General features: G+C 48.5%; 2 protein-coding genes across 13 annotated transcripts in view; both read left to right on the top strand.

Moving 5' to 3' along the window:
* Positions 1-11,658, top strand: part of LOC113568854 (spectrin beta chain, non-erythrocytic 1) — a 65,421-nt gene extending 53,763 nt beyond the window's left edge. For 4 of the 6 annotated variants that reach the window (XM_035527372.1, XM_035527373.1, XM_035527374.1 and 1 more), the window contains 14 exons: positions 1-24; positions 255-459; positions 708-1,085; positions 1,189-1,433; positions 1,687-1,825; positions 2,772-2,856; positions 3,066-3,262; positions 3,525-3,643; positions 3,894-3,969; positions 4,482-4,595; positions 5,894-6,069; positions 6,913-7,086; positions 7,652-7,694; positions 8,412-11,658. The exon at positions 1-24 is cut by the window's left edge and continues 107 nt beyond it. In XM_035527372.1, coding sequence (XP_035383265.1) covers positions 1-24; positions 255-459; positions 708-1,085; positions 1,189-1,433; positions 1,687-1,825; positions 2,772-2,856; positions 3,066-3,262; positions 3,525-3,643; positions 3,894-3,969; positions 4,482-4,595; positions 5,894-6,069; positions 6,913-7,086; positions 7,652-7,694; positions 8,412-8,627 — 2,191 coding nt within the window. In that variant the 3' untranslated portion in view covers positions 8,628-11,658. The remainder of the gene's footprint in view (positions 25-254; positions 460-707; positions 1,086-1,188; positions 1,434-1,686; positions 1,826-2,771; positions 2,857-3,065; positions 3,263-3,524; positions 3,644-3,893; positions 3,970-4,481; positions 4,596-5,893; positions 6,070-6,912; positions 7,087-7,651; positions 7,695-8,411) is intronic. The other 2 variants (XM_035527376.1, XM_035527377.1) reach the window with 1 other exon arrangement.
* Positions 11,659-13,758: 2,100 nt separating this feature from the next.
* On the top strand, positions 13,759-23,659 carry cdc42ep2 (CDC42 effector protein (Rho GTPase binding) 2). 7 transcript variants are annotated; one of them, XM_035527498.1, is made up of 2 exons: positions 13,759-13,884; positions 21,028-23,659. In XM_035527498.1, the coding sequence occupies exon 2, from the start codon at positions 21,311-21,313 to the stop codon at positions 21,998-22,000; it is 690 nt and encodes a 229-aa protein (XP_035383391.1). In that variant the 5' UTR covers positions 13,759-13,884; positions 21,028-21,310; the 3' UTR covers positions 22,001-23,659. The 7 variants fall into 7 exon arrangements, with proteins under 7 accessions (XP_035383391.1, XP_035383387.1, XP_035383389.1 ...); XM_035527494.1 differs by having other exon boundaries at positions 21,024-23,659; XM_035527496.1 differs by lacking the exon at positions 13,759-13,884 and adding an exon at positions 17,835-18,007.
* The last annotated feature ends 1,982 nt before the right edge of the window (positions 23,660-25,641 follow it).

Raw genomic sequence — 25,641 nt, 5'->3', positions numbered from 1 at the left:
GGTGACCAGCGAACATCCTGAAAGGTGAGGAGGATTCTGGGATATCCACCAGTAGCTACCACGTGATTGTTCTTGACAATACTGCTGCCTAAGTTCTGATCTGAGATCAGTTTTGGGGACTGAAATTACCACGAATTGGAGGTTGGGGTTTAGTCTGGCAGGGCCACATGTCAGAGGGGCCAGGAACAAGGCTGACATCTCTCTGTGTTTTCGCTGTGTGTCTGTCACGTCACCCCCCCCCCCCCCCCCCCCAGTGAGCGCATTACCCTGCGGCAGGCCCAGGTGGACAAGCTGTACGCGGGGTTGAAGGACCTGGCAGAGGAGAGGCGGGGCCGTCTGCAGGAGAGGCTTCGCCTCACACAGCTGAAGAGGGAGGTGGACGACCTGGAGCAGTGGATCGCCGAGAGGGAGGTGGTGGCCGGCTCCCATGAGCTGGGCCAGGACTACGAGCACGTGACTGTACGCCAGCAGACCTCCCCGCTCCACTTCCTCCTGATCACCTAAAATATTAATAACAGAAATTTAACGCAAAGACTAGTTAGCACTGTTAGTGTTCTGTCAGCTCTTCCCAAATCTTCACACCCTCTTCCTTTGGCTCGCTCACACTCTGACCTCTGATCTATATCATCCGCTGTTCTGTACAGTGGCGAAGTGTATGCAGTAATTTGAGTGCTTATGTTAAATGTCCTCTTACCGCCCCCTCCAAGATGCTGCGGGACAAGTTCCGCGAGTTTGCACGGGACACCAGCGCGATCGGCCAGGAGCGCGTGGATGGCGTGAACGCGCAGGCGGACGAGCTGATCGAGTCTGGACACCCGGAGAACGCCAGCGTGGCCGAGTGGAAGGACGGCCTCAACGAGGCCTGGGCCGACCTGCTGGAGCTGATGGACACACGCACGCAGATGCTGGCCGCCTCCTACGAGCTGCACCGCTTCCACCAGGACGCGCGCGAGGCCCTGGGCCGCGTGCGGGAGAAGCGGCAGGCCCTGGCTGGCGCCGAGCTGGGCCGCGACCTCAACGCTGTGCAGCACCTGCATCGCCAGCACACGGCCTACGAGCATGACGTGCAGGCTCTCAGCGGGCAGGTGGGCGGGGGGGCGGGAATGTGTCTGTGGACCGCCAGTCTCTCTCCGGTCCCACCCCCTTGGCTTTCATTGACCTTCGCCCTTCGACCCTTTGACCCTGCAGGTGACGCAGGTTCAGGATGATGCGGCACGCCTGCAGAAAGCATACGCCGGTGAGAAGGCCGAGGACATCCATCGTCATGAGCGCGCCGTCACCGAGGCCTGGGAGGGGCTTCTGGCCGCCACTCAAGATCGGCGCTTGCTCCTATTGGACACGGTAGAGAAGTTCCGCTTCTTCAGCATGGTCCGAGACCTCATGCTGTGGATGGATGGAATCAGCTTGCAGATACAGTCACATGATAGCCCCAGGTACACACACGTAAATACACATATACATACACACACACACACACACACACACACACACATTCCCTTACATACACAAATACATGAGCAATGTCGTTACACACGCAGTGTTTTGGTTTACATGTCTGAATATATGTGACAAATACCACACACTTTAATTGTATTTGTCAGTCTCCCCGTCAGCTGATGGAAACAAAATGTTTACAAACGTCTGTGTGTGTGTGTGTATGGTGTGTGTGTGTTGTGTGTATGTCAGAGACGTGTCATCTGCTGGGTTGGTCATTGCCAATCATCAGGACATTAAGGCAGAGATTGAGGCCAGAGCAGGCAGCTTCACCACCTGTACGGACCTGGGACACACACTCCTGAACAATAACCACTATGCCTCTGACGAGGTACGTGTGTATACACACACACACACACACACACACACACACACACACTCCTGAACAAGAACCACTACGCCTCCGAAGAGGTACGTACACACACACACACACACACACACACACACACACACACACACACACACACTCCTGAACAACAACCACTACGCCTCTGACGAGGTACGTACACACACACACACTCCTGAACAACAACCACTACGCCTCCGACGAGGTACGTACGTACACACACACACACACACACACACACACACACACACACACACACACACACTCCTGAACAACAACCACTACGCCTCCGACGAGGTACGTACACACACACACACACACACACACACACACACACTCCTCAACAACAACCACTACGCCTCTGATGAGGTACGTACACACACACACACATACACACACACACACACACACACACACACACACACTCCTGAACAACAACCACTATGCCTCAGACAAGGTACATACACACACACACACACACACACACACACACACTCCTGAGCAACAACCACTACACCTCCGACAAGGTACACACACACAAACTCCTGAACAACAACTACTACTCCTCTGACGAGGTACACACACACGTTTTAGGGTCAAAAGCAGTTTAAAAGCAGTGTCTTTTTATTAATGCATATAAACTTGTGAAATGTTCATATTGCACAATTGGTCCTGAATACAGTATATACACATCAACCCATGTGAAAAAGGCTGCAATTTTTCTGATCCTCTGGTTCTGTCCCTCTGTTTGTGGTTGTCCCTGTGGTTGTGGTTGTCTCTGCTTGTCCCTGTGGTTGTGGTTGTCTGTGGTTGTGTCTGTGGTTGTTCCTGTGGTTGTGTCTGTGGTTGTGGTTGTGGTTGTCCCTGTGGTTGTGTTGTCTCTGTGGTTGTGGATGTCCTTGTGGTTATGTCTGTGGTTGTGATTCTGTAGATCCGGGAGAAGCTTGAGCAGCTCCAGGCCAAGAGAGACGAAATCAACCAGAAATGGCAGGAAAAAATGGACCACCTGCAGATTGGTGAGCAGGGAGGGGTGTGTGTGTGTGTGTGTGTGTGTGTGTGTGTGTGTGTGTGTGTGTGTGTGTGTGTGTATATGTGTGAGCAAGGAAGGTGGGGATGGGTTGTGGAAGTGTGTGCTTCATGCTGCAAATGTTTTACACTTTTAATGAGTGTACCCAATGTGTGTGTGTGTGTGTGTGTGTCTGGCGTGTGTACACGTGCATGCTAGTTCTGGAGGTGTTGCAGTTCGGCAGGGATGCGTGCGTGGCTGAGTCGTGGTTGGTGGGGCAGGAGCCACTGGTGCGTGCGGCTGAGTTCGGCGCCAATGTGGACGAGGTGGAGAGTCTCATCAAACGGCACGAGGCCTTCGAGAAGCTCGCGCAAGCCTGGGAGGAACGCTTCACCCAGCTGGAGAAGCTCACCACGGTCTGACACACGCGCACACGTACACAGGCGCGCGCACGCACGCGTGCACAGACACACACGCGCACACAACACACGTGCGCACACGGACACACACGCAACACACACTTCATTTTCATACATTTGCTCTCCATATCCTGCATGCTCTCCACATTGCTCATTTGTGTTCTGTTGCTGTGCATGTGTGTGCATGTGTACTTCGATGACATTTATTTGGACGCGTGTCTGCGTGTGACATGTTGGTCATCACTTATCCTCCTTTCAGCTGGAGGAGCAGGAGATTCAGAGAAGAAAGGAAGAGCAAGAGAGAGCACAGAGACCACCCACACCACCCCCGGTGGAAGAGGTGGTACAGTCCGATGTGGAACATGAGTCAGCAGCCAGGTAAACTAGGGACTATACCATTCTACTCACCAGAGGAGAAACAGGTAGAACAGTGTATTAAGCATTACGCTGGACACTGCCTGTGACTGCATTGTGACAGAACACCTTTGCTTGAGATTACTTAAGCTTGTGGGTGTGGGTGTGGGTGTGTGTGTGTGTGTGTGTGTGTGTGTGTGTGTGTGTGTGTGTTTATCTGGATTTGTTTATGTAAATGCGGTTGAACGGTCTCATTGTTGTTATGGGATTACAGGACAAGTCTGGACCAGACCACGCTGAACCAGTCAGTGTCTGTCAATGGAGTTCACAGTGACCAGGACACCTCACAGGTGCGGTACCAGTGTGGGGGTGTGTCTTTAAGATGTGGGGGTGTATCTGTAAGATGTGGGGGTGTGGCTATAAGGTGTGTACCTCACATCCGTCACACGAATTTTTCATCCTGTTAGGTGTTCAGGGCGTTTTCTTTGGGCATTTGATTGACTCATGGATGTGTGTGTTAACAATAAAGAATCTCAGTTTGTGAGAGAGCGAGCATACGTGTGGGGGTGTGTGTGCCTGTGTGTTTTCTCTGAGAAAAAAAACCCAAATCCAACTGTGTATGGAGTCACAGTGTTGATGTCCACATGCGTGTACATGTTAGGAGCACAGCACACACACACACGCACTCTCACACTCACACACACACACACGCTAACGCACACTAACACACACTCACACACACACACTAACACACACACACACACTAACACACACACGCACACACACTAACACACACACACTAACACACACACACACACACTAACACACACTAACATCCTCTTGTCATATCTCTCACCTGCAGTCCTTATCGGTCTCAGTATCTGAACTGCAGAATCTGGAACCTAAAGCGCTTTCTAAACCGGAGCCTAAACCTGTTTGTAAGCCTGTGCCAAAGTCCAGCACGGCACAGCCGCGTGTGAGTACTTTAGCAGTGTGCTAACCTCCGCCTGGTACAGGGGCCCCCCCCTCCACTGGCAGTGCCAGGGTCCAGCGCAGCCTGCGTGAAGGCCCAGCTCGGGCGCACCTGCTAGCTGAAGCGGGTGGGCTTGGGTGGGCAGACCGGCTGGGCTGGACTCGAGCTGCCGTCACGGTACCGGGAGGTGGGCACCCCTGGCCTGGCACCTTCACCGCCCTGCCATCACTGCCTGCTTTCGGCAAACCCCGCTGCCTAGCAAACCGGTGACCGCAGTTCCCCACTTGGCCTGCTAGTGGGCGCCAAAGGTTCATCCTAAGCTTTTTATGTTTGAATGTGCTGGATCTGGAAGGCTTGTTTAATGCACGTGTGGTTTTTAAATGTGCATAAGGCTTATCATGTGTGATGGTTTTTCCTGTTTGTTTCCAGATTTCATCAGCGTGAAAGCCTTTATCCTGTCATAGCGCAGTTTTAGATTTTCTATGTTAAGAAATCTCAAATGAAGTGCAAAGAGAGGATTTTGTGTGGTCCTGTTTTAGTGCAAAACCTTTATGTTAAAGTGGGCTACCTGTCAGAGGCTGAGGGACCTACTGTGTGAGCTGCACAGTGATTCCCAGCAGTACCTCTGACACACAGCACTATAAAAGCTGAGCTGAGCATTACTGCCTGTCTCATTTTCCCTCCTTTTTCTCAGCTATATGACATCTTTTCGTATTTCTCTCTGAATGTCCAGCTCCTTGGCCAAAGATCCAGAATTTGTAGACATTTCTTGTGGCTGGCACAGTGTTCCGTGTGTGTTCTAGCTTTCCCTGCCATTTTCTATGGTTTTCCATGTATTTCCATGTTCTATGTATTTCCTGGATTTCCGCGCTTCTTCATGACGCTGTTGTCCATGTGTGTCCATGTATGGCTGTGTGGCTCAGTCTTCTTCATGTTAACCGTGTTCAGCTCATGCATCCTTGAGTCTTGATTCAAACATTTAAGGAAATTTAGTCATTTTTTTCTTATAAAGGTAGAAAGTGCTACAAATGTCAGAACCTCAAAAGCCAAAGTTCATATTTAGAAGTTCATATTTAATTTAAACTATTAGAGTGCAAGATTGGACCATGCTCCTTTTACGGAACATGAGGGAAATTATAAATATGATTTAAAAGTTTGCTGTAGTTAAGTTCATCCTGCCCTGCTGGGCTCATCTCATATCTTGAGTATACAGGCGAGTCGTGATTCTGACATAAACCACCTGTAACTGCAGATTTGCATCTCTGACTGTGTGTGTGTGTATGTGTGTGCGTGTGCGCCAGGGATCGGAGTCGGAGTCTGTGAACGGGCCGGGCCGGGACAGCGGGCTGGACACGGCGTCGCGGCACGAGGCCTCATCGACTCTGCCGGGTCGGGTCGAGGCGTCTGCGGAGACCATGGAGGGCCTGTTGTGTAGGAAACAGGAGATGGAGATCCAGGGCAAGAAAGCAGCTAACAGGTAGGAGAGGAGGAGGGGCCTGGGGAGGAGAGATGGTAGGAGTCATATAAAGAGAGATGATGGGAGAAGGGTATGAGCAAATTAGATTTAGCAGATTATCAGTACATGGTCTTATGTTAGTCTTATGTGCACACACTCTCCAAGGGTTGTCTTATTTACTCTCACTCTGTCTCACTCCTCTCTCCCCCCCTCCTCTCCTCCTCTCTCTCTCTCTCTCTCTCTCTCTTCCTCCCCTTCCCCCCTCTCCCCTCCCTTTCTCTTCCTTCCCCCTCTCTCTCTTCCTCCCTCTCTCTCTCCCCTCTCTCTCTCTTCCTCCCTCTCTTTCTCTCCTTCCCCCCTCTCTCTCTTCCTCCCTCTCCCTCTCCCTCTCTCTTTCTCCTCTCTCTCCCTCCCTCTCTCTCTCTCTCTCTCTCTCCCTCTCTCTCCCCCCTCTCTCCCCCTTCCTCTCTCTCTCTCTCTCCCTCTCCCTCTCCCTCTCTCACTCTTCCTCCCTCCCTCTCTCTCTCTCTCTTCCTCCCTCTCTCTCTCTCTCCCTCTCCCTCTCTCTCTTCCTCCCTCCCTCTCTTTCTCTCTCTCTCTCTCTCTCTCTCTCTCTCTCTCTCTCTCTTTCTCTCTCTCTCTCTCTCTCCCCCCTCTCTCCCCCTTCCTCTCTCTCTCTCTCTCTCTCTTCCTCCCTCCCTCTCTCTCTCTCTCTCTCTCTCTCTCTCTCTCTCTCTCTCTCTCTCTCTCTCTCTCTCTCTCTCTCTCTCTCTCTCTCTCTCTCTCTCTCTCCCTCTCCCTCTCCCCCCCCCCTCTCTCTCCCCCCCCCCCCTCTCTCTCTCTCCCCCCTCCCCCTCTCTCTAGGTCATGGCAGAACGTGTACTGTGTGTTGCGGAAGGGCAGTATGGGCTTCTATAAGGACAGTAAGAGTGCCTCCAGCGGGATCCCCTACCACGGGGAGGTTCCCATCAGCCTCGGCGAGGCCGCCTGCGAGGTCGCCCATGACTACAAGAAGAGGAAACACGTGTTTAAGCTGAGGTGAGGATCACACACGTCACATTTAACAGCTTGTAATGACGTGGCACATATAACAGTTTGCAGTGTGATACATCAATAAAGCCAGTGTGGGATGCTTGATACATATGTAATGATGTCATATTGAACAAATTTTTAATGTCACATGTAATGAGCTTCATAATGAGATGTGACATAATGACACAGCAATGAGTTATCACATTACGAGTTTTTAAGGAGTTTGTAATATGTCAGATGTAACAAGTCTAAACTCATTTGTCATTAGTCTGTATTGCGATGTGACGTGATGAGAAACAAAACAAGAAAACCTCCAAATTCTGAGTTTACAGCAAACAGGTTTTCCAACTCTACTTTGTGTGTGAAAGAGAGAGAAAAGGAGCAGATGGATGGATGATAAACTGATAGAGAGCCAGAGAAATAAACTTATACCACAAACCGCACCCTGAGCCCATACAGCACCCCTCCCCCCAAAAAAAACCCCCAACATTTGTTTTGGTTCCATGTTTACGAAGGTTTAGTGCCATGGAAACAGGATGCGTGACACTTCCCCTGCTCTTGTTTTCCTCAGGTTAGGAGACGGAAAAGAGTTCCTGTTCCAAGCCAAGGACGAGGTGAGACAGGACTCCGCAGCTGGGCTGTCCTCTTCTGTGAGCTGGGTGACCCCTTCACCACTGCAGGGCCAAATAATTTCTTACACAGCCAGTACCCAGTACCCAGTACCCATACCCAGTCACGTCCACTCACACAGGACAGACGGAAAGCGTCGTGCTCAGGGCTGGCTAACGACGCTCAGAACGGGACCGATCACACGGAATGATACAGGGCTTGTCTGATTTGGTTCGACATTTTAACATTTCGTCTTGTCCTTCGTTGCCAGCATTCGGCGATTGAATATGTGCCGTGTTTTACACACCTGACATGAAACGGTAAAAACTTCCGAGCTCTCCGCCACAGGCACTTCCTGGCTCTGACTTACAGAGCAGCATTTGTGGAAATCGTAAAAATCAAATGTCTCAGGAATCCGGCGCAGCGTCACATGGCCTGACACGACCTCAGGAATTGTTTGGCCCTGCAATGGAAAAGAGGCTCCTGTTAGTCAGACACAGCTCAGAGTAAAAGGTTTAGTTCAATTATGTTTACTTATTTTGGGTTTTGATGTTTAGTAGGTCATGTTTAGTTAAGAGTATTGCTGTTTCTCTCTCTTAATCTATCTGTTTATCTTTCTTGTTTTCTCCAACTTGTGCGCTCTCTCTCTCGCGCTCTCTCTCTCTATCGCTCTCTCTCTCTCTCTCGCTCTCTCCGTTTCTCCACCTCTTCATCCCCCTTAGCCTGAGATGAGTCTGTGGATTCGCGCTATCCACTCCTCCATGCCATCGGGGGGCACCGGCGAGCTCTCGCCGGGTGGCCAGCGGGGCCTGAGCCGGGCGATGACCATGCCACCCATCTCGCCCGGCTCCGGCGAGGCCGGTGGAGTCACCATGCGCAATAAAGATGGCAAAGAGAGGGACCGCGAGAAGCGCTTCAGCTTCTTCAAGAAGAAATAGGCAGGGAAGTGGGCGGAGCCAAACCATCACCACGCAACACTCAAACCGTGGACTGGCGCTGTCCAGGAACTCGGCAGAGGACAGCGCCCTCTACTGTTACATAGCGCTACGTGTTTTCCTTTATCGTCCTCTCTCGCTCTCAACACTGTCACGCGGCAAAATGTCTCTGTTAAAATGCGCCTTCTAGCCCTGCCGACACCTCCAGCCAATGAGGAGCAGGTTTGTTAATCAGTCTTCAGTGAGACTCATGTTGACTGGACAGTACTCCTAAACAAAGCAAATTGACACAGGAAGTAAAATAATGGAATTTGCCAATTAACGATGCCCAACTCCCCGCTTTTGGTTGTAGTGTGAAGAGCCGCGGGCACCAGCCCACGTTAGTCTGGTCCTTCGTGGGGTTTCTTTTGAATTATTTTTGTTGGAAGGACCAGACTCAGTTGTTTTTTGTTTTGATTTGTTTAAAAAAAATTTTTTTGTTTGTTTTTTTTCTATATTCATGTTACCAGTAATATATCTGTTGTTATTATTTATCTAAATTGATGTTGCTGTTTTTGAGGATTTCAAATAATATTTAAAGAAAGTATAAGTATAACTAGCTTTAAGTCCTTTTTGTGGGGGGAGGGGGGTGTTGAACCAAGCCGGAACAGAATCGGTCCTGACCACTCGGCTACGTTTCGGACCGCGTCTAGAACCATGAGTTGAGCTCGTTCGTGAGGTTTTATTGAAAAATTCAAGTTTTTTTTTTAAGAATACTTACCTATTAGAAATCATTTTGAAGTGTGCAGGGAATAGCTGAAGCCAAGTACTCAGACCAGAATTAAATTGTTTCATTTTTTTCATCCTCAAGAAAAGGGATTTTTAGATTTTGAATTCTCTTTTGTTCTGGTCATTTTGTTTCACACCAGGAGATGACAGGTGGGTGATTAGCTTGGATTTGAGGTGTTTTGGCATAGATTAGACTTTGGTTTCATTGGCAACACTTTGAGGAGTCCTGTTTCCTGACTAAACACACACGCACGCACGCGCGAGCGCTCTCGTATATAGACACACAGTTGTGTGGAGAGATGATGTTCTTCTTTCATTGGTTTGGTTGTGAATAGGTAGTTGATTGTGGTGACATTGCTTTTCAGGTTTCCACCCCACTTATCCTCAGGCAACAATTTCACCAGTTACGCACGCACGCACACACGCGCACACACACAGACGGACACACACACACACACACACAGACACACACCCTAGGCCACTATGGTAAAGGCCAAACCGGGTTTTCCAGGTGTGCGTGTGTGAGAATCTAAAGTGCTGTTCTTTATTTCCTAATAAGGACCAAACCTGTAGACCACAGCTATTCCCGTTCCCAACACCCTCCAGGAAGCAGTCAGCACTTAGAACAAGGACCCACCTACATGGGAACCAAAAGAGGTGTGGCTTCTGCAACCTCCTTCTTATCAGGAAGTAACCTGGAGATTTTTGAAGATATTTTTGCATTCGTACGCAGGCCTGTCGTGTTGGTTCCACATTTATCCAGTGTAGCATGAAAACGGTATTTTTGTAGGCAGAAGTTGGGACCTTGGCCTGGCGATTGTCCGTGTGCTTGCGTGACTGTGATGTTCAGTTCAGAAGGTGACCATAACTGCCCGTGTGCTCTTTTCGACATTTATACAATGAAGCCCCTTCCTCAGGGGGGAGTGGAGTATCAAACTTCATTTCATTTGTGAGATCCCACTTCCTGGGTAGATCTTTAAGTGAAATTTGCCCCATCAAGATGAACTGAACTGAAAGATTATAGAAATGATTGTCATTTACATTGGATATCTTTGTTTCTTAGCAGCCTTTGGGGCACATTCATCTTTATGTTGGTAAAACTCGATGCTTTGTAGGTTTTGAGTGTGTGTGTGGGTGGGGGGGATGTTTGGTGCTTAGAACTCTCTACCAAATTGCACAAATGAATATTCATGCACCTGAGTGACTGACTGGTCCAGCTCCAGACAAAGGCATGGAAGGGCACGGCCGAAGGGCACGGCCTATCAGCTTCCTGCAGGTTTCCGTGACTCACTGTTATTGGCTGATGTCCGTCCAGGCATCTAGTGGTCCACTAAGCCCAACCCACTGCAAATTATACTAGTAACTATGTTAAAAGAAACTCTGACAGAAGCTCCGCCCTCACCTTTTTCCTCCAAGTAAAATCTAAACTATAAATGTGACTTGGAACCCGGCCTGGTTAATGTTTAGACACAAAGACCAACCTGAATTTTCCCACGAAGACTACAGCCTTTGCCTGTCAACTCCGAATGTAGAACTCAGCTGGGTTTAGACACAATTTGGCAACACACCATTTCTTTAGCTTTGTTTCTCTCTCTCTCTCTCGCTCTCTCTCTCTGTCTGTGTGAGAGGCTCTTATGTGCTCTAGAAAAATATGTTTGTGTGTATGTGGGGGGGGGGGGGTGAGTGCATGCTCACTGTGTGTGCGCTGTCATTTTAAACAACAGGTCACACCCACATCCGAGGGACTTTAATTACCAAGGGAAGACACAAACCCCCTAATTCTATTCTTAGTTCAGTCTAGATTCAGACTATCCAGTTTTGACCAAAAAGGTAAGATTATTTTTTAGACAAAATGCTGTTGTTTTTCTCTTCCACAACCGCTGACAAGTTATGCAGTATTTGAACAGGTGCGAAAAAGCACCCTGCCCTGCCCCCAACACTTAAAATGTCCTTTAACAACTATGCCTATACCCCATTCTGCTATGACTTAGAATCAGATTGAGTTAATACCACTACAATCATATGTTGTTGTTATTATTATTATTATTATTATTATTATTATGGCAAAACTCTTATGATGACTTACTGTTGCTACTGTTATTACTACTACTACCAATACGTCTGCAGCTCCTGTGTTGCTGCAATCTATTCCCGCTGTTGAGTTTCAGGTTCTCTTGTCTGTAATACCAGGCCTGCCTCAAGGGGGCGACAGTGTGCCGTGGAGCTTTTTTCCATTAATAATCTTTAAAAAAAAAAAAAAAGAAAAGAAAAAAGAAAGAAAAATGAAAAAAAAAACGATTTGTTTGTTGACTTGTGTATCTACATCTAATATTAGGAATAATAAAACATGGTTTAAAAACATTGTTTTGGGTTTTACACTTTCTTGTGTAGGCCGGGTTCGTTTTGGTGTCATGTTTCATCAATTTTTGTGCTTGTGTGTGCATGTCTTCACTCTAGTTCACGTCTCTAAATGACACTGTTCACTTCTCTAAATGACACTGTTCACTTCTCTAGATGACACTGTTCACTTCTCTAGATGACACTATTCACTTCTCTAAATGACACTGTTCACTTCTCTAGATGACACTGTTCACTTCTCTAAATGACACTGTTCACCTCTCTAGATGACACTGTTCACCTCTCTCTAGATGACACTGTTCACCTCTCTAGATGACACTGTTCACCTCTCTAGATGACACTGTTCACCTCTCTCTAGATGACACTGTTCACCTCTCTCTAGATGACACTGTTCACCTCTCTAAATGACACCGTTCACTTCTCTAAATGACACCGTTCACCTCTCTAGATGACACCGTTCACCTCTCTAGATGACACTGTTCACCTCTCTAAATGACACTGTTCACCTCTCTAAATGACACTGTTCACTTCTCTAAATGACACTGTTCACTTCTCTAGATGACACTGTTCACTTCTCTAGATGACACTGTTCACTTCTCTAAATGACACTGTTCACTTCTCTAGATGACACTGTTCACTTCTCTAAATGACACTGTTCACCTCTCTAGATGACACTGTTCACCTCTCTAGATGACACTGTTCACCTCTCTAGATGACACTGTTCACCTCTCTAGATGACACTGTTCACCTCTCTCTAGATGACTGTTCACCTCTCTCTAGATGACACTGTTCACCTCTCTAAATGACACTGTTCACTTCTCTAAATGACACCGTTCACCTCTCTAGATGACACCGTTCACCTCTCTAGATGACACTGTTCACCTCTCTAAATGACACTGTTCACTTCTCTAAATGACACCGTTCACCTCTCTAGATGACACCGTTCACCTCTCTAGATGACGCTGTTCACCTCTCTCTAGATGACACTGTTCACTTCTTTAGATGACACTGTTCACCTCTGCATCTGTTCATCCAGGGCTGCTTCACCATTGCAGTGACGGTGTTTATGAGCTGTATGTTCTGAATGTTAAATGCACGGCCACATGCTTGGACTCTTACTGGCTCAGGCAGGCGGTTTCCCTTGACAGAATTGTTTCTATGGAAACTTGACATTTGGGAAGCCTGGGTCAGCTTTAATAAGGGCGGAGCCTCTGGCCTTACTCGAAGTTCATCTTTCCCACACTTGCACACAAGAAATGAGCAGCAAGCAAACTCCTCTCTAAGCTGCTGAAGACCTTTAGGGTCATGACCCCTGACCTAGTGTCTAGCCTGTCTGTGGTTAACTTGTTGGAAATCTCAAACATGTCAGACTAACGTAAAACTTCTGGAGATATTTGCATCCTTCATTGGTTATGTCTGAGGGGGCAGGGTGTGGAAAGGAGAAAGCACCAAGACCACGCCCACTGCAGTCCTCACGCTCTGAAGCAAGTTCTCCAGTGGGCATGGTATGGGCTGTAACATCTCTCTCGCTCTCTCTCGCTCTCTCTCGCTTTCTCTCTCTCGCTCTCTCTGCCACTCTTCTGTTCCACCTTTTCTCACCGTTGTGTCTATGTCCATGCTGTGGGGGTGACCGTGAGGAACAGCTGATGTGCTTAGAACAGCTGATTTAGAAAGGTGGGACCTTGCCAAAGCTGGCTCTTCCAAACCTGAAACTGTCAGACATTAGACAAACATTTAAATAAAAACGCCAAAGTCTGAATGCCTGTTTAAATTACACGGTGTGGTGCGTGTACTAACGGTTTCCCTTTACGGTCTGCTTTGTCCTCTTACGAATAAAACAGAAATCTGCCATCAGTCCTTTCAGTCTGTAACGGTCACAGTGTCCAGGGTCGCTTAGCAACGGTCCCCCCCCCACCCCCCCACCCCCCCACCCCGGCCCCAGGACCCCGGACCCTCTCGCGCCCCGCCGCTTCATACCTTTAACAATAGCGCGCGGTACCCAGCGACCGTTAACAACGCGTGAGCGCCGTTCAAGGTTTATTTAGGCACGGGCGAGGTGGAGTGACACGCGGGGTTTGGTTTTCTAACTAAATCGCTCTGTTCGGGAAATTTCCGAGGCCGTTGGATCAGCCAGGTTAGTGAGTACTGTTTAGTTTGTTTGTTATTTTTAGGCTGCAACGTTTACGTCGTTGCTCCTTATTTAATTTATTTGATGTGCTCGGGGTGACAACTTTATTTTCCCCGGGAGTAATTTCAAAACATTTGAAACGCTGTTCAGCTCTTTATGGGGGCAGTTAAAAACGGGGTTTTCACCCGATAAGTGCAGATCGCGCTAGTATCAGCGAACGTGTAAAAGCTGCTCGCGTCTCTGAGGTCGGTGAACGCGCGCTGCCGGGAGGTGGACGTGCTGAGGCGCTCGCTCTAACGGTCCGTTTGATCGTGATGCCGCGCTTTCGGGAGAAGTGGACTCCCATCGTGTTTCGCATCCTCGGAAAAAAAGCGTAACTTTCAGGTTCGAGTTTACATTTTTACAGTTTGTCATCGGTGTCAGTGCCGCGGTGCTCGCATACTGACATTTAAAGAGACTGATCTCGAACAGAGTGCGAGCGTGCTGCGTCTCCCCGAAGACTGGTGGGTTATGGTATGGTTGTGCATCTTGTCATCTTAAAGTCATATTAGCGCAGACAAGTGCGTCCTTTTTAGCAAAGTTAATTGCTACTGTTTAAACACACTAAATCAAGTCCTTGGTTACAATCGCATATAACTTCTTAACAATGCATCATTTGTCATTTGTGCCAAAGAGATTGAGCACTCAGGTCAAATCGAGCCATTATTGGCTGTTTCTCAGGTTCTCCATCACATAATAACCCCCACAGAGCTGCCACTTACTGTATTCCGGGTGGATGCGGGTGGGTTGGTGGGTGTCTTGTAGTTCCTGTGGGGACACTGCCTATAACAGCAACTTCAAACAAGGGCCTTCTGTTGTGTTTGTTTTTTAAAGAAGAAAAATGTTTCAATTCTGAAAGTTAAGCTGAAGGTTAGGTTTGGGGTGAGGGTAATATTTGGACAGCTTGCAAGTTCTGATGGTGTTGGGGTTATATTTAAGCTTACAACACTAAAACGTGGTCTCTGCTGGTCTCTGAAAAACGAGTTCATCTCTGTGTGTGTGTGAGAGAGAGAGGGAAAGAGAGAGAAAATGGAGGCTAACTGAACTATTGAGACTGCCATCAGAAAGAAAGAGGAAGTGCTTCGTTTTCCGAGGTTCCTCTCCTACGGCCTGGCCCTCATGTTTGTGTTCGGCATCCTCCCGGCAGGCTCCGTCCAATCTCCCTCACATCTGGAGCGGATTTACAGGAGAGGAACAGGCTGCAAGCCCGCTGCACACTACAATGGCTGGCCCGCATCCCGAGCGCTGTCTCCGAGCTGTGAACCCCCCCCGCCCCGACGAGCTCGGGTCTCCCTTCCTCCGAATTCTCCGACCAAATCCGTATCAGAATGTTCAGGCTTGTTTGAGCAGAGTTTTCCTCAGCTGGCAGGCACAGAGAGGCCTGAGGGTGTTGATTGCAGACCTGCTCCCACTTGGACACGTGATCAGCATGTTTATAACGTGACAGGACAAAACTGATCCTATGTCAGATGTTTATGTATGTCCTGTGACCTGATGATGTCCTGTTCATGTCACACAGACACAGGGAAGTCCTGATTCCTTTTTTCAAATGCATTACTCACAAACGTAGCATTGTCATCAGTGTACTCGCCATACACCCCCCCCACACACACACACACACTCCTCTTGAAACCACATACCAGAAGCACTGTCATCATCCGTAACCCTCTGCTCCCCACATGGTTGCCAGACGCTCACTGAGGAACTGACCAGGCTGCATCTTTAAACTACAGCCAGGATGACACAATTTCGGAAAAACGGAGTGCACTTTAGTCATTAATCACCATGTGACATACCACCACAGCAGCCACCATAACGTCACATTAAACCCATTTTAATGGTGGTTTTGAGAAGCAATCAAGTCACGGCTCTGATCTCCAGTACAGGTACTGCCACACAGATAATTGCAGGCACGTCTTTCTGAAGAAGCGCGTGGGACTGACTCTGAAGTGGCTTATTGTGATGCAGGACCACACCTGCTCACCTGCTCATAGCTTCCACTGCTAATCATGTTTTTGGCCTCAGGGACCAGAGACAATGGCGCCAGGATGCCTTGTTGCCTTTGAACAAGGCAAACCTGTTTTCGTCTTATCATCTTGTCAGAATGCAGGTATAAAGAACAACAAATATATGGCGTGTGTTTGAAGAGGTGATGTTTTTGCATCCCATAGAACTCCAGTGGTCTGATATTTGGGTCAGTACTAATTTTGAAGAATTTAGAATCTCTGACAGTCTTCTGGGAATGACATTGCTGTGTCATTACAGATAGTACTAGGGCAGATTCATCAAGTGTTAACAAAAGGTATTCGCTGAGATGACAAAAGAAGTCACTGAACATTTAGAATCTAACATTTGACAGGACACAGCTCTGAAGAAGGTTGTGTTCATAGGGACACTGGAAATATTCACTACAGGCTTTTGAACTGAGGATATGGCAAGTGCCTTGCCCCACACTGCTGTACCCCACACTGCTGTACGCACACCGCTGCTTTCTTCTGCGCTCTCAGCAGCCGTTTGGGCTGGGGAGGTGAGCTCACAGCTCACTGGTTATGTGATACTGTATCACTTTTCCAATGGAAACTTTTTTTCTCAAGGAAGTATATGTTGTAATTCCACTTGTGTTGTGCGGCATGGGCGATTCAAAAGGATGCTCAAATGAAATGTTCACAAAGAAAGGAATACTTTTGGTTTGCCTGTGGGATTCCACACCTGCCATAATGACATCACGCCATGGCACTTCTCTAGCAGTTCTTCTCTGGCTTCTAGGAGCGTGCCACGTGGCTGTTGTTTTGACCCACAAACACCAGCCCTCCAAATTTGGCAGTTGGCATTGGAATGCTAACAGAAAAGACCTGGCCGTTGCATTGAATATTTAGAAAATCTAACTAAATCCCAGTCTAGTGGAAAGCAGCCAAGAACAGATTCCAAAAGTGACCACAAACCAGTGTCTTGTCCACCTATCATTTGTGGAGGGTTGGGTTTGAGGGACTGGGGCAAGGAGGTTTGCTGGTATGAGGTCAGACCTAAAGTGTTCCCTGGTCAGCCTTTAATGTTTGTTTACAAGGTTTATGATTGGACTTAGCTATTTACCATAGCTTTGTTTGTCTTTAGCTTTGTTTGTGTTCTTGTTCGGATTTAGAACTTCTCTGTGTTCAATTTCGTGCGTGTGCGCGCACATGCACTTTGAGTCACTTTTTATGGACATCTGTTCTCAGGATTGGTCTGGCCAAGTGCGTGTTGTGTGCTTGTAAAACATGAGATGTGGTAAAACATGGAACAGATAGGGAACAACCTCTTCCTTCCTGACCAAAAAACACGTGTGTGCGCGTGTGTGTGTGAGAGAGAGAGAGTTGCGTCTTCATTGTACATGAAACATGCAATAAAGCATTAATCGTGTAAAAATTATTGCTTTGTAAGATGATCTAAATATTTCTAATGAAAATCTTAATTTCTTATGGACGCACCGATGGGTGTGTAGTTGAAGTTCAACTATGAGTCAGCGCGTGTTTGCCGGCGTGCGTGTGCGCTTGCTTGGCAACGGTGAATACCTCATGGACAATATCGCGCTGGAATTTTCAGCAAGGAGGAAGTGCAACCGAGAGAGTGCTGGATCCCGGCCTGGAGCACGGAACGGGAGAAAGCGACGATACGCGAGTACGTCTACTCGCGCCTTTTCAAATGAGCCCTAGGTTTAGCCTAAGTATGTGCATGCATGCATGCAAAAAAAAAAACCAGACAAACAAACAAAAAACGTAAAGCAGTGTTTGGCTAACGAAGTTGGCGCAGCGGTTGGTATCCTCCGCAGACTCGCTTCACCTCACCCTTCTTGTGATGCCGTTCCGTGAATTCCAACTACCACTCATTTGAGCAGGAGCGGGGCGGAGGACGACCTAACGCGCGTCTCCGGTCTTCCTGTCTTAGCATGTGCGGGCGCACCGTATCAGCTGCGCGAATGATTTTTGTGGCACAGTCGACTGCTCGGGACTGAGCGCGAGGGAGGACCTGACGTTGCGGATTCGAGCTTTCGCGAGGAGAACGGACACGCGCTCCGTTCTTTCAGGGAGGATTTGTTTCGTGGACACGAGCGCAGGTGAACCTGAAGGTGGGCTCGACGCTCGCGGCGCTTTGCGCACTCGAGTTCGCTGCAATTTCAGCAGAGGTAGAATAATACGTCGCATTAATAGACAGCATTGTTGATCCGTAGTATGTGTAGCGCCTCGGAACCTTTTAAAGTAACGATTTCGGTTGGTTTTTTCAATGTTGTTTAATTTGCGCTTTGGTAGCAGTGCTTGCTTACACCTGCATCTGTGACAGCGACCCTATAAGAAGAGCTTGCAGTTCTAGATAGTGAAGTGTTCGTATAAGAGCGAGAATGCCCAGGAATTTCGGTTTGTTGATAACTGGCAAATGTAAGGTCCCGTGGACTCCGAGACCCAGAGGTGAGTGGAGGAGCTCCGACCAGCGAAGCAACATCTTTGAACAAGACGGAGTTTTGGCAGCGTTTTGCGATGGGTTTTCTTTTTAAATAGCCTGGGGAATAAGACGTAGATTTCCACTCTTCACGATGCCAGAATTTGCGAATGGTTGGCGAATTTGCAGTTCCCTGCCCCTTTTGGGCAGGTTTTAGCTGGTTTTAGCACACGCATTTACCGACAGCGTTTTGTGCTCCGCGTGAAATGCGTTTTTGGAAAATTGGCTGTGAGGCTTCGGGAGTCCCAGTACACAAGCCAAAGTGTGTGGACTCCGTGCGTAACTGCCCGTCCCTCCAACCCGCAGCGCGCTCTCGCCGAACGCGACAGTGTGTTATCCGCGTGAGCGCGGGCTTGGCCCGGCTGTAGCGTCCCGTGCCCGGCAGGTTTGGCAGACGCACGGCTCCACACCCTTCCCTCGCTGATAAAACACACGGCCTTAGGTTAGGAAACTTAAATCTCGTTGCGCAGTGCTAATGTACATTAATTAAGAGGCGACACTTCATCTTATCCACACGGCTTCTGCCCATAACGCTTCTAAGGTATATTAATCATGATCAAACTGTAAACACAGCTAGATTGAGAGTTGGAGGATATGCGGGAGAGTCTCCCACTGATAAACATGTCTCGCTCTGTCTTGCTCTTTTTTTTACCATCTTTTTATCTTTCCGTGAGGTTTCTAGTATGTGTGTGTGTGTGTGAGGGAGAGAGAGGGTACAAGTCCTAACCAAGCCCCTTCAAGTCTTAATTTTCAATGTTAATAAAAGTTCAGGTCTATCTAACCCGCCCCTGGCCTTGGTGCTGCTGTGGTAGACTGTACAGACCTGTCCGCAGACCTGCATCATCTAGAAACTCTAGATGTGATTGAGCTTGGACTCCAACCCTGACAGCCACACACAAACACAGTGAGACTGTTGTTTCTCTTGTTTTTACTCAACTGCAGGTTACACTGTTTACGTTTATGCAAAAGGGCAGTGCACCTCATTGTCACAAAGAACGGAACAGCTTGGGGAGAAACAGACAGAAAGACAGACAGACAAAATGTAATTTGTTAATAAAGATTTAGAACAGAACGTTTAAAAATTAGTCTTGCATTTCACTCCCATTTTCTTCTTGTCATTTTCAAGGTCTTTCGATAGAACGTAGTGTTACAACACACACTGTACACACACCCTCTCTAGACAATGACTTTCTGTAGTGTGTAGTGTTATAGCACACCCTGTACACACACCCTCTGTAGACAGTGTCTTTCTGTAGAATGTAGTGTCACTACACACACACACACCCTCTCACCTTGGAGAAAGGCATGTTTTAGCACACACACACACTATCTCACACACACACACATTGCACTGTAGCAGTTAGACCGCAATTAGACAGTTGGCACAAATGATCCATTATCACAGTGTACACACACAGAGTGCTTCCTCAGGCTCCAACAGAAGAAAATCCTGCCACCTTTGCATAACTTTTCCCATCCTGTGCAGGTGGGCATGCGTATGCATGTGTGTGTGGATATGCGTACGTGCGTGCGTGTGTGTGTCGATTGCCAGCAGTAGAGTCTCCCTTTGCAGTGCTACTCACACTATTGTTGACTCAGTTATGCAAGTACAATAGTTAATATTACTGTCCCACAGTGGAAACACATGCTTTGATTTTTGCTCTGTGTATATACGCATGTGTATGAAACAAACAAAGGCAGTATCCACACACACATATACACACACACACAGGCACACACACACACACACACAGGCAAACACATATTGTTGAGGTTCATTGATGTAACTTGAGATGCATGACTTAATGCTAGAGGTATTTAAGTCACACTGGTTTACCTCAGTGAACCCCTTGAAACTGCACACACACACACATACATACATACAAACATACATACAAACATACAGAACCCATTATAACAGCAGTAGTTCAACACACACACACACACACACACACACACACACATACACACACACGCGCATACATACAAACATACAGAACCCATTATAACAGCAGTAGTTCAACACACACACACACACACACACACACACACACACACACACACACTCCAACCACCTTCTCTGTATCTTCAGATGACCACTCCCCAGTAGACTGTGTAAGCGTGGAGAGATGGCTAACCGCCCCCTCAGAGAACACGCTCTGCTCCCCCAGAAGTGCTCCCTCCCTCTCCTGTCCCCCGAGGCCAACACTAACAAACTTGGCCCATCTCAGAACAGCTCTGCGTGCCAGATGGATTTCTCTTGTCTCCTGCTTATTAGAGCTCTGCCTCCCTCCAGCCCCCTGCGTGTGGGACAGTGTGTGTGGGACGGTCAGTGTGTGGAACAGCTAGTGAGTCATTGTCCTGGTGGCTCTTCTGCGCCGAGCCCCCTCGGACCACCTCACGGCTGAGCATGTCTCTCAGCGTTCGGCTCGGATGACATTAGCATTCTGAAGAAGAGGAGTTTGTGGAGGGCTGAGAGTGTGCACGCATGTCAATCTGTGTGCAGGCGCTGTTTACACACTGCGGTGTCTCCACGAGGAAGATCTGCAGTGTGTCTGTCGTCCAGTAGCGGTCACGTGCTAATGGCTGTCCCCCTTCACTCTCTCTCGCTCTCTCGCTCTGTGTCTTTCTCACAGGCAGATTGGAGTGATGTGGAAGTCTGACCCACAGGGAACGGTTGCTCTCCACATGTCCTCTCCGAGGGGACGTTGCAGGAACACTCTTGAGACGCACACCTCTTCTTGAACCAGAGACGTCTCCCACGGCGTGTCACCGGCTGGTCTTCTCCTTCTCTTTTGTTCTCTATTTCCTGTTCCTCTCTCTCTCTCTCTCTCTCTCTCTCTCTCTCTCCCCCCCTCCCCCCTCCTCCACACTGCTGCCAGACTTGTCCCAGTGTTGTCCTGCTGGACAGCAGGTACCAGGCATGGCAGCCAAGGCCCCCATCTACCTGAAGCGGAGGAGCCGCAAGGGCAAGAAGGAGAAGCTCCGCGACCTGCTGTCGTCAGACATGATCAGCCCGCCATTGGGCGACTTCCGCCACACCATCCACATCGGCGGCGGTGGCGCCGACGACCTCTTCGGCGACCTCTCCTTCCTCCAGGGCAAGTTCCACCTGCTGCCGGGGCAGCGCGACCACCAGGGGGCGTGCGAGCTGAGCCGGGCTGCCAGCGTGAGCGGCACCCCGCCGGTCAGTGACGGCTCGCCGCTGCTGAAGAACGCCCTGTCGCTGCCGGTCATTGGCGGCGTGCAGGCGCTCACCCTCCCGGCGGCGGGCGGGGCGCCCTCACCGCAGCAACCGCCGCCCCTGGCCCCGCCTCCCAAGCCCCCCAGGCTGCACCTGGAGTCGCCGCCCACGTCCCTGCCCGCCTCGCCCAGCCGCTCGCCTCCTTTGCCCCTCGGCCCCGGGCCGGACGCCAGGCACATGGCGGGTCAAGGCGAGGAAGAGGAAGAGGAAGAGCGGCCATACCTGTCGCATGCTGGCTCCCTCCTCTCACTGCACCTGGACCTGGGGCCGTCCATACTGGACGATGTCCTTCAGATCATGGACGGTCAGAGGACAGGAGCCTTCAACGGAGGCTTCACACCCAGTGGACGACAGGAAGTCTACATTTGAGAGAGAGAGAGAGATCATTTCTTTTCCATTTCTACAAAGCGTGAAGGACATGCTCTCCCAGCAGGGGCGTATCCTTTAGGAGAGAGAGATATTTTAGCCTTTGTCTCTCTGTCCCGAACAGGGTTGGACGTCCCTTCTCTCTGCTCACACGGTCTCACTGCACATGTAGTGGTTTCTTCTGTCTCAGCTGCTGACTTCATAAAGGCCCTGCACCACTTGGGTCCTCTGAAGCAGTCTGAACACACCTGATCTACAGCCTGGATTCCTCTTACAGACATACTGTGTATATATATGTGTGTGTGTGTTTGGCCAGAGTCCGGATCACTTTTAGTTGCGCTGAGATATTAAGTGCTGGAAGAGATAAACCTCTCCCCCTCTGATCACCTAAGCTGACTTCCTGTCTCCCCTTGGTGGTGCACCAGATTGTGTATCAGGGAGAAAGTCCGTAACCCTCCCTGCCTTCTGAGCCTCCTTCTCGTGAGGGAAGCTTCCGTCAACTCCAGTGACTGCAAATGAGGAAAATCTGGGAAAATGGTGCGGGGCTTCCCAGTGGAAGTGTGAAATAGACCAGAGCCAAGTCTTTCCCACCTTGTCTCTCTCTGGCCATTCCTGTGCCCCCTTAGCTCTGTCAGTATCAGAAGAACAAGCTTGTTGAACCTTTAACTCCACATCTAGAGGTCAAACCCGATGGACATTTCACATCAGTATTCAGGAAAAAATGTCATTTTGCTGCTGGGTCAGTCGGTAACAAGCATCACCGCGTGATATTACTAATTTAAATCAACCAAAAGTAATCATTACAATATATTAACTTGCTGTCAAGGTTAAAGAGGGACTGGCTGGTGATGTCACCATGTAAACCCTCTGTAGAATGTTCTGGCACATTGCCTTGGTTTGCAGGTGCCTCAGGCTTGCTGGGCCCAGTCGAGGTGCCCACGTCGACACATGTTCATCAGCTAGGCTTCTGATTGGTCGGAAGACCCATCAGTTGCAGGGCTGCAGACAAGGACGCCTGAGAGTGTGACGATTTTATTCTCCTTGTCAATAATCAAATGGCCAAAATTTCTACTCATCTTTGTTAAAACTTTGGGAGTGATTCTGTGGGGAGAGGGGTTAGTCTGTTACCGTAGGGTCATGGAACTCCCAGAATATTCTCTGAAATGAAAACTATGAAAATGTTTAATGAACACGTGTGTTTGTTTTTGTTTTCCTTGAACGTGAGTGCTATAATCTCCTGGGGACGTGTGGAGGTTTTATGGGTTTCTGTGTTCAGCCATTACGGCGATCTGAATCCAACCTCTGCCTTGCTCAAGTGTGGAAGAACCCGGATACGTCCGTGTATGTGGTATCCGGAGAAAAGCCTTTCCCCCCCCCCTGCCTTGTCATCCCTGACACTATGATGCTATAGGTCAACACACGATTCCTCTGATCGGATTGATTTAAAGGGATGGCGCCTTCCAAATTGTTGATGCTGCTAATAACATGCATGCAAATATCACAAATATCACTAATTAGAATACACGCAAATGACTAGTGGGAAGCTGACAATTCTCATCCATTGGTGGACGCATTAGCATTTGTTTGGTTAAATGAATGTTTCTTAAAGGATCTGTGTCCTTTTTTTTTTCTTCATTAAAACCTTACAAAGGGTTGATTTTACACAAGTTACTTTTGTTGATGTGTGTACCAGTTCACCTGTTTTACAGTGCATAACTAAATGGAGTTGATTGGGCTTTATTTCTTACATACCGGGCACGTCTGCAGTTTAAAGCTTGCGTAGTGGGCTCCTCTGAGCGTAGTACACAGTACAGCGTTCTATTATCCCGCTAAATCTGCACTACGGGGCATTTCACGCACTTTATGTCCCCCAGATCAGTTGACATGAACCGGGATCACCTTCTGATTGGCACAGCTGGCACAGTGACATCATAACGGCTGGCCAGCTCGCCAGTGGACGAGTTCAAGTGCAGCAAATTGGTCTTGATGGACTGTCCAATTTGAAGACGTTCAACCACCCCGTTATATCTCAACCGATTACCCACGATTATACAACCGTAGACCTCTTACCGTATTCTTGATGTTTTCATTGGCACTTCTACTTTTCTTACTTATGAGAACGCACAGATATACTGAGTTTGGTCGCAAGGTTTATTATTAGTCATTTTTCCAGAATAAAACACACACATGCACACAGAACTGTGATTAGATATCCAGTACGAGGACATCAGGAGCCCAGCTGGGGGGATAGCGACTGTGAAGTATGCTCGCGCTGCCGTAGCGACTGTTACCATGGTTCTGTTGACATAAATCCAGAGAGCTGATTGGACCCTCCTGGGAAGGACCACCTTAAAGTGGAGGGGGGTCATAGGTCAGGTGACAAGGTCTTGAGTGCCTCTTTTTGCCTCTTGTTTGAACTTGTCGTGCAAGTTCTGACCTTGTATAAGGGTTCTCCTTATTGTCTCTCCGGAGATTAAATTATGAATGTAAAAATGTGCTTCTTTCTTTCAAATCTGTGAATTTCACTTTAAAATGTCAGTTTAAACCTGCTAGCAGTTTGGACTATTTCTGATTCAGTCCAATCATCCTTGAGAACAGTCACATTAACACTGGTGAATGTTTAACACATCAGAAGAAACACTACAGAGATACTTTGTTCCGAATGGGAGACAAACTGCTCTATGAATCGAACAGTTTTTACACTGCTGTAGACAAACTGTAGCTACTTACATCAACTATCCCGCTTGCAGTAATCAAAATGCTCCCAGGCCCCTGCGAAGGGCCCGGTGCAGGGAGCTGAACTCTGATCTGGCTAGTCGGAAGCCTTTTCCTTGCTGCTATCCTGTGACAATCATCCCCAACCAGACAGGATGAGATGGTTTTGTTTTGTTGAATTCGAGTGGCTCTAAGAGATGAATAAATGTTGATTTACAGTGACTTGTCCACAAGATGTCTGTCTGCTTCACATAAAATGACGTAACCAGAGCTGAGTAAACCTAGAACTCCCTTACAGAAAGAGCTAGCAGGAGACGTTCACCACAGTCCGTCAGCCTGAAACGTTTTCAAAACCATACTGGAAATTTGTAGGACTTTGTCAAATAATGAACACACAGTTCCTGTAAATCAAATGATCACATAAGATGCTTCCAGACAGGTAAGATCCTTTAACTGAGCTAGCAGTTCACATCTATACCAGGATGTAGGAGGGCCTCTATCAACTGTTTAGGGTTCCTAAGACCTGTTTAAAATAAGTTCTCCACCAAGACGAACGCAGGGATCTGGTCCGAAAAGCACCATATGATGATCTCTGCTGTGGAATGGGTTCTGTTTGTAATGCTCCCAACACAACTCGACAAGCGCCGCTCAGGTTGCAGGAAAACTCCTGGATGCTTGAGGGGATCAGTCTGGGTGTTTTTCTCGGCTGTGTTGAGACTTGCTATTGGAGCGAACCATGAGTTGTATTTAACATGCTTTTCAGTTCTGCTGCTGCCGCGGTAAATCAGGATGGTGTCATCTCAGAAGACGCTGCTGTTTAGCGTAACTCAGCGCTGGCCAAGCGCGTGCACCAAAGCCTGCACGTTCCAAATGATTTGCTGAACGTCAAATCCGTCGTTCCTCTGTCGACCGGCCTGTAGCTGTAGTGT

This window comes from Electrophorus electricus, chromosome 6, assembly GCF_013358815.1.
Source record: "Electrophorus electricus isolate fEleEle1 chromosome 6, fEleEle1.pri, whole genome shotgun sequence".
In the NCBI taxonomy this organism is placed as follows: domain Eukaryota; kingdom Metazoa; phylum Chordata; class Actinopteri; order Gymnotiformes; family Gymnotidae; genus Electrophorus; species Electrophorus electricus.
The sequence above is the reverse complement of the archived record's forward strand: the minus strand, read 5'-3'. Positions and strand labels throughout refer to the sequence as shown.

What these genes read in the sequence shown, in the direction of transcription:
- cdc42ep2 (XM_035527498.1), top strand. Translation starts at nt 21,311, where the DNA reads ATGGCAGCCAAGGCCCCCATCTACCTGAAGCGGAGGAGCCGCAAGGGC.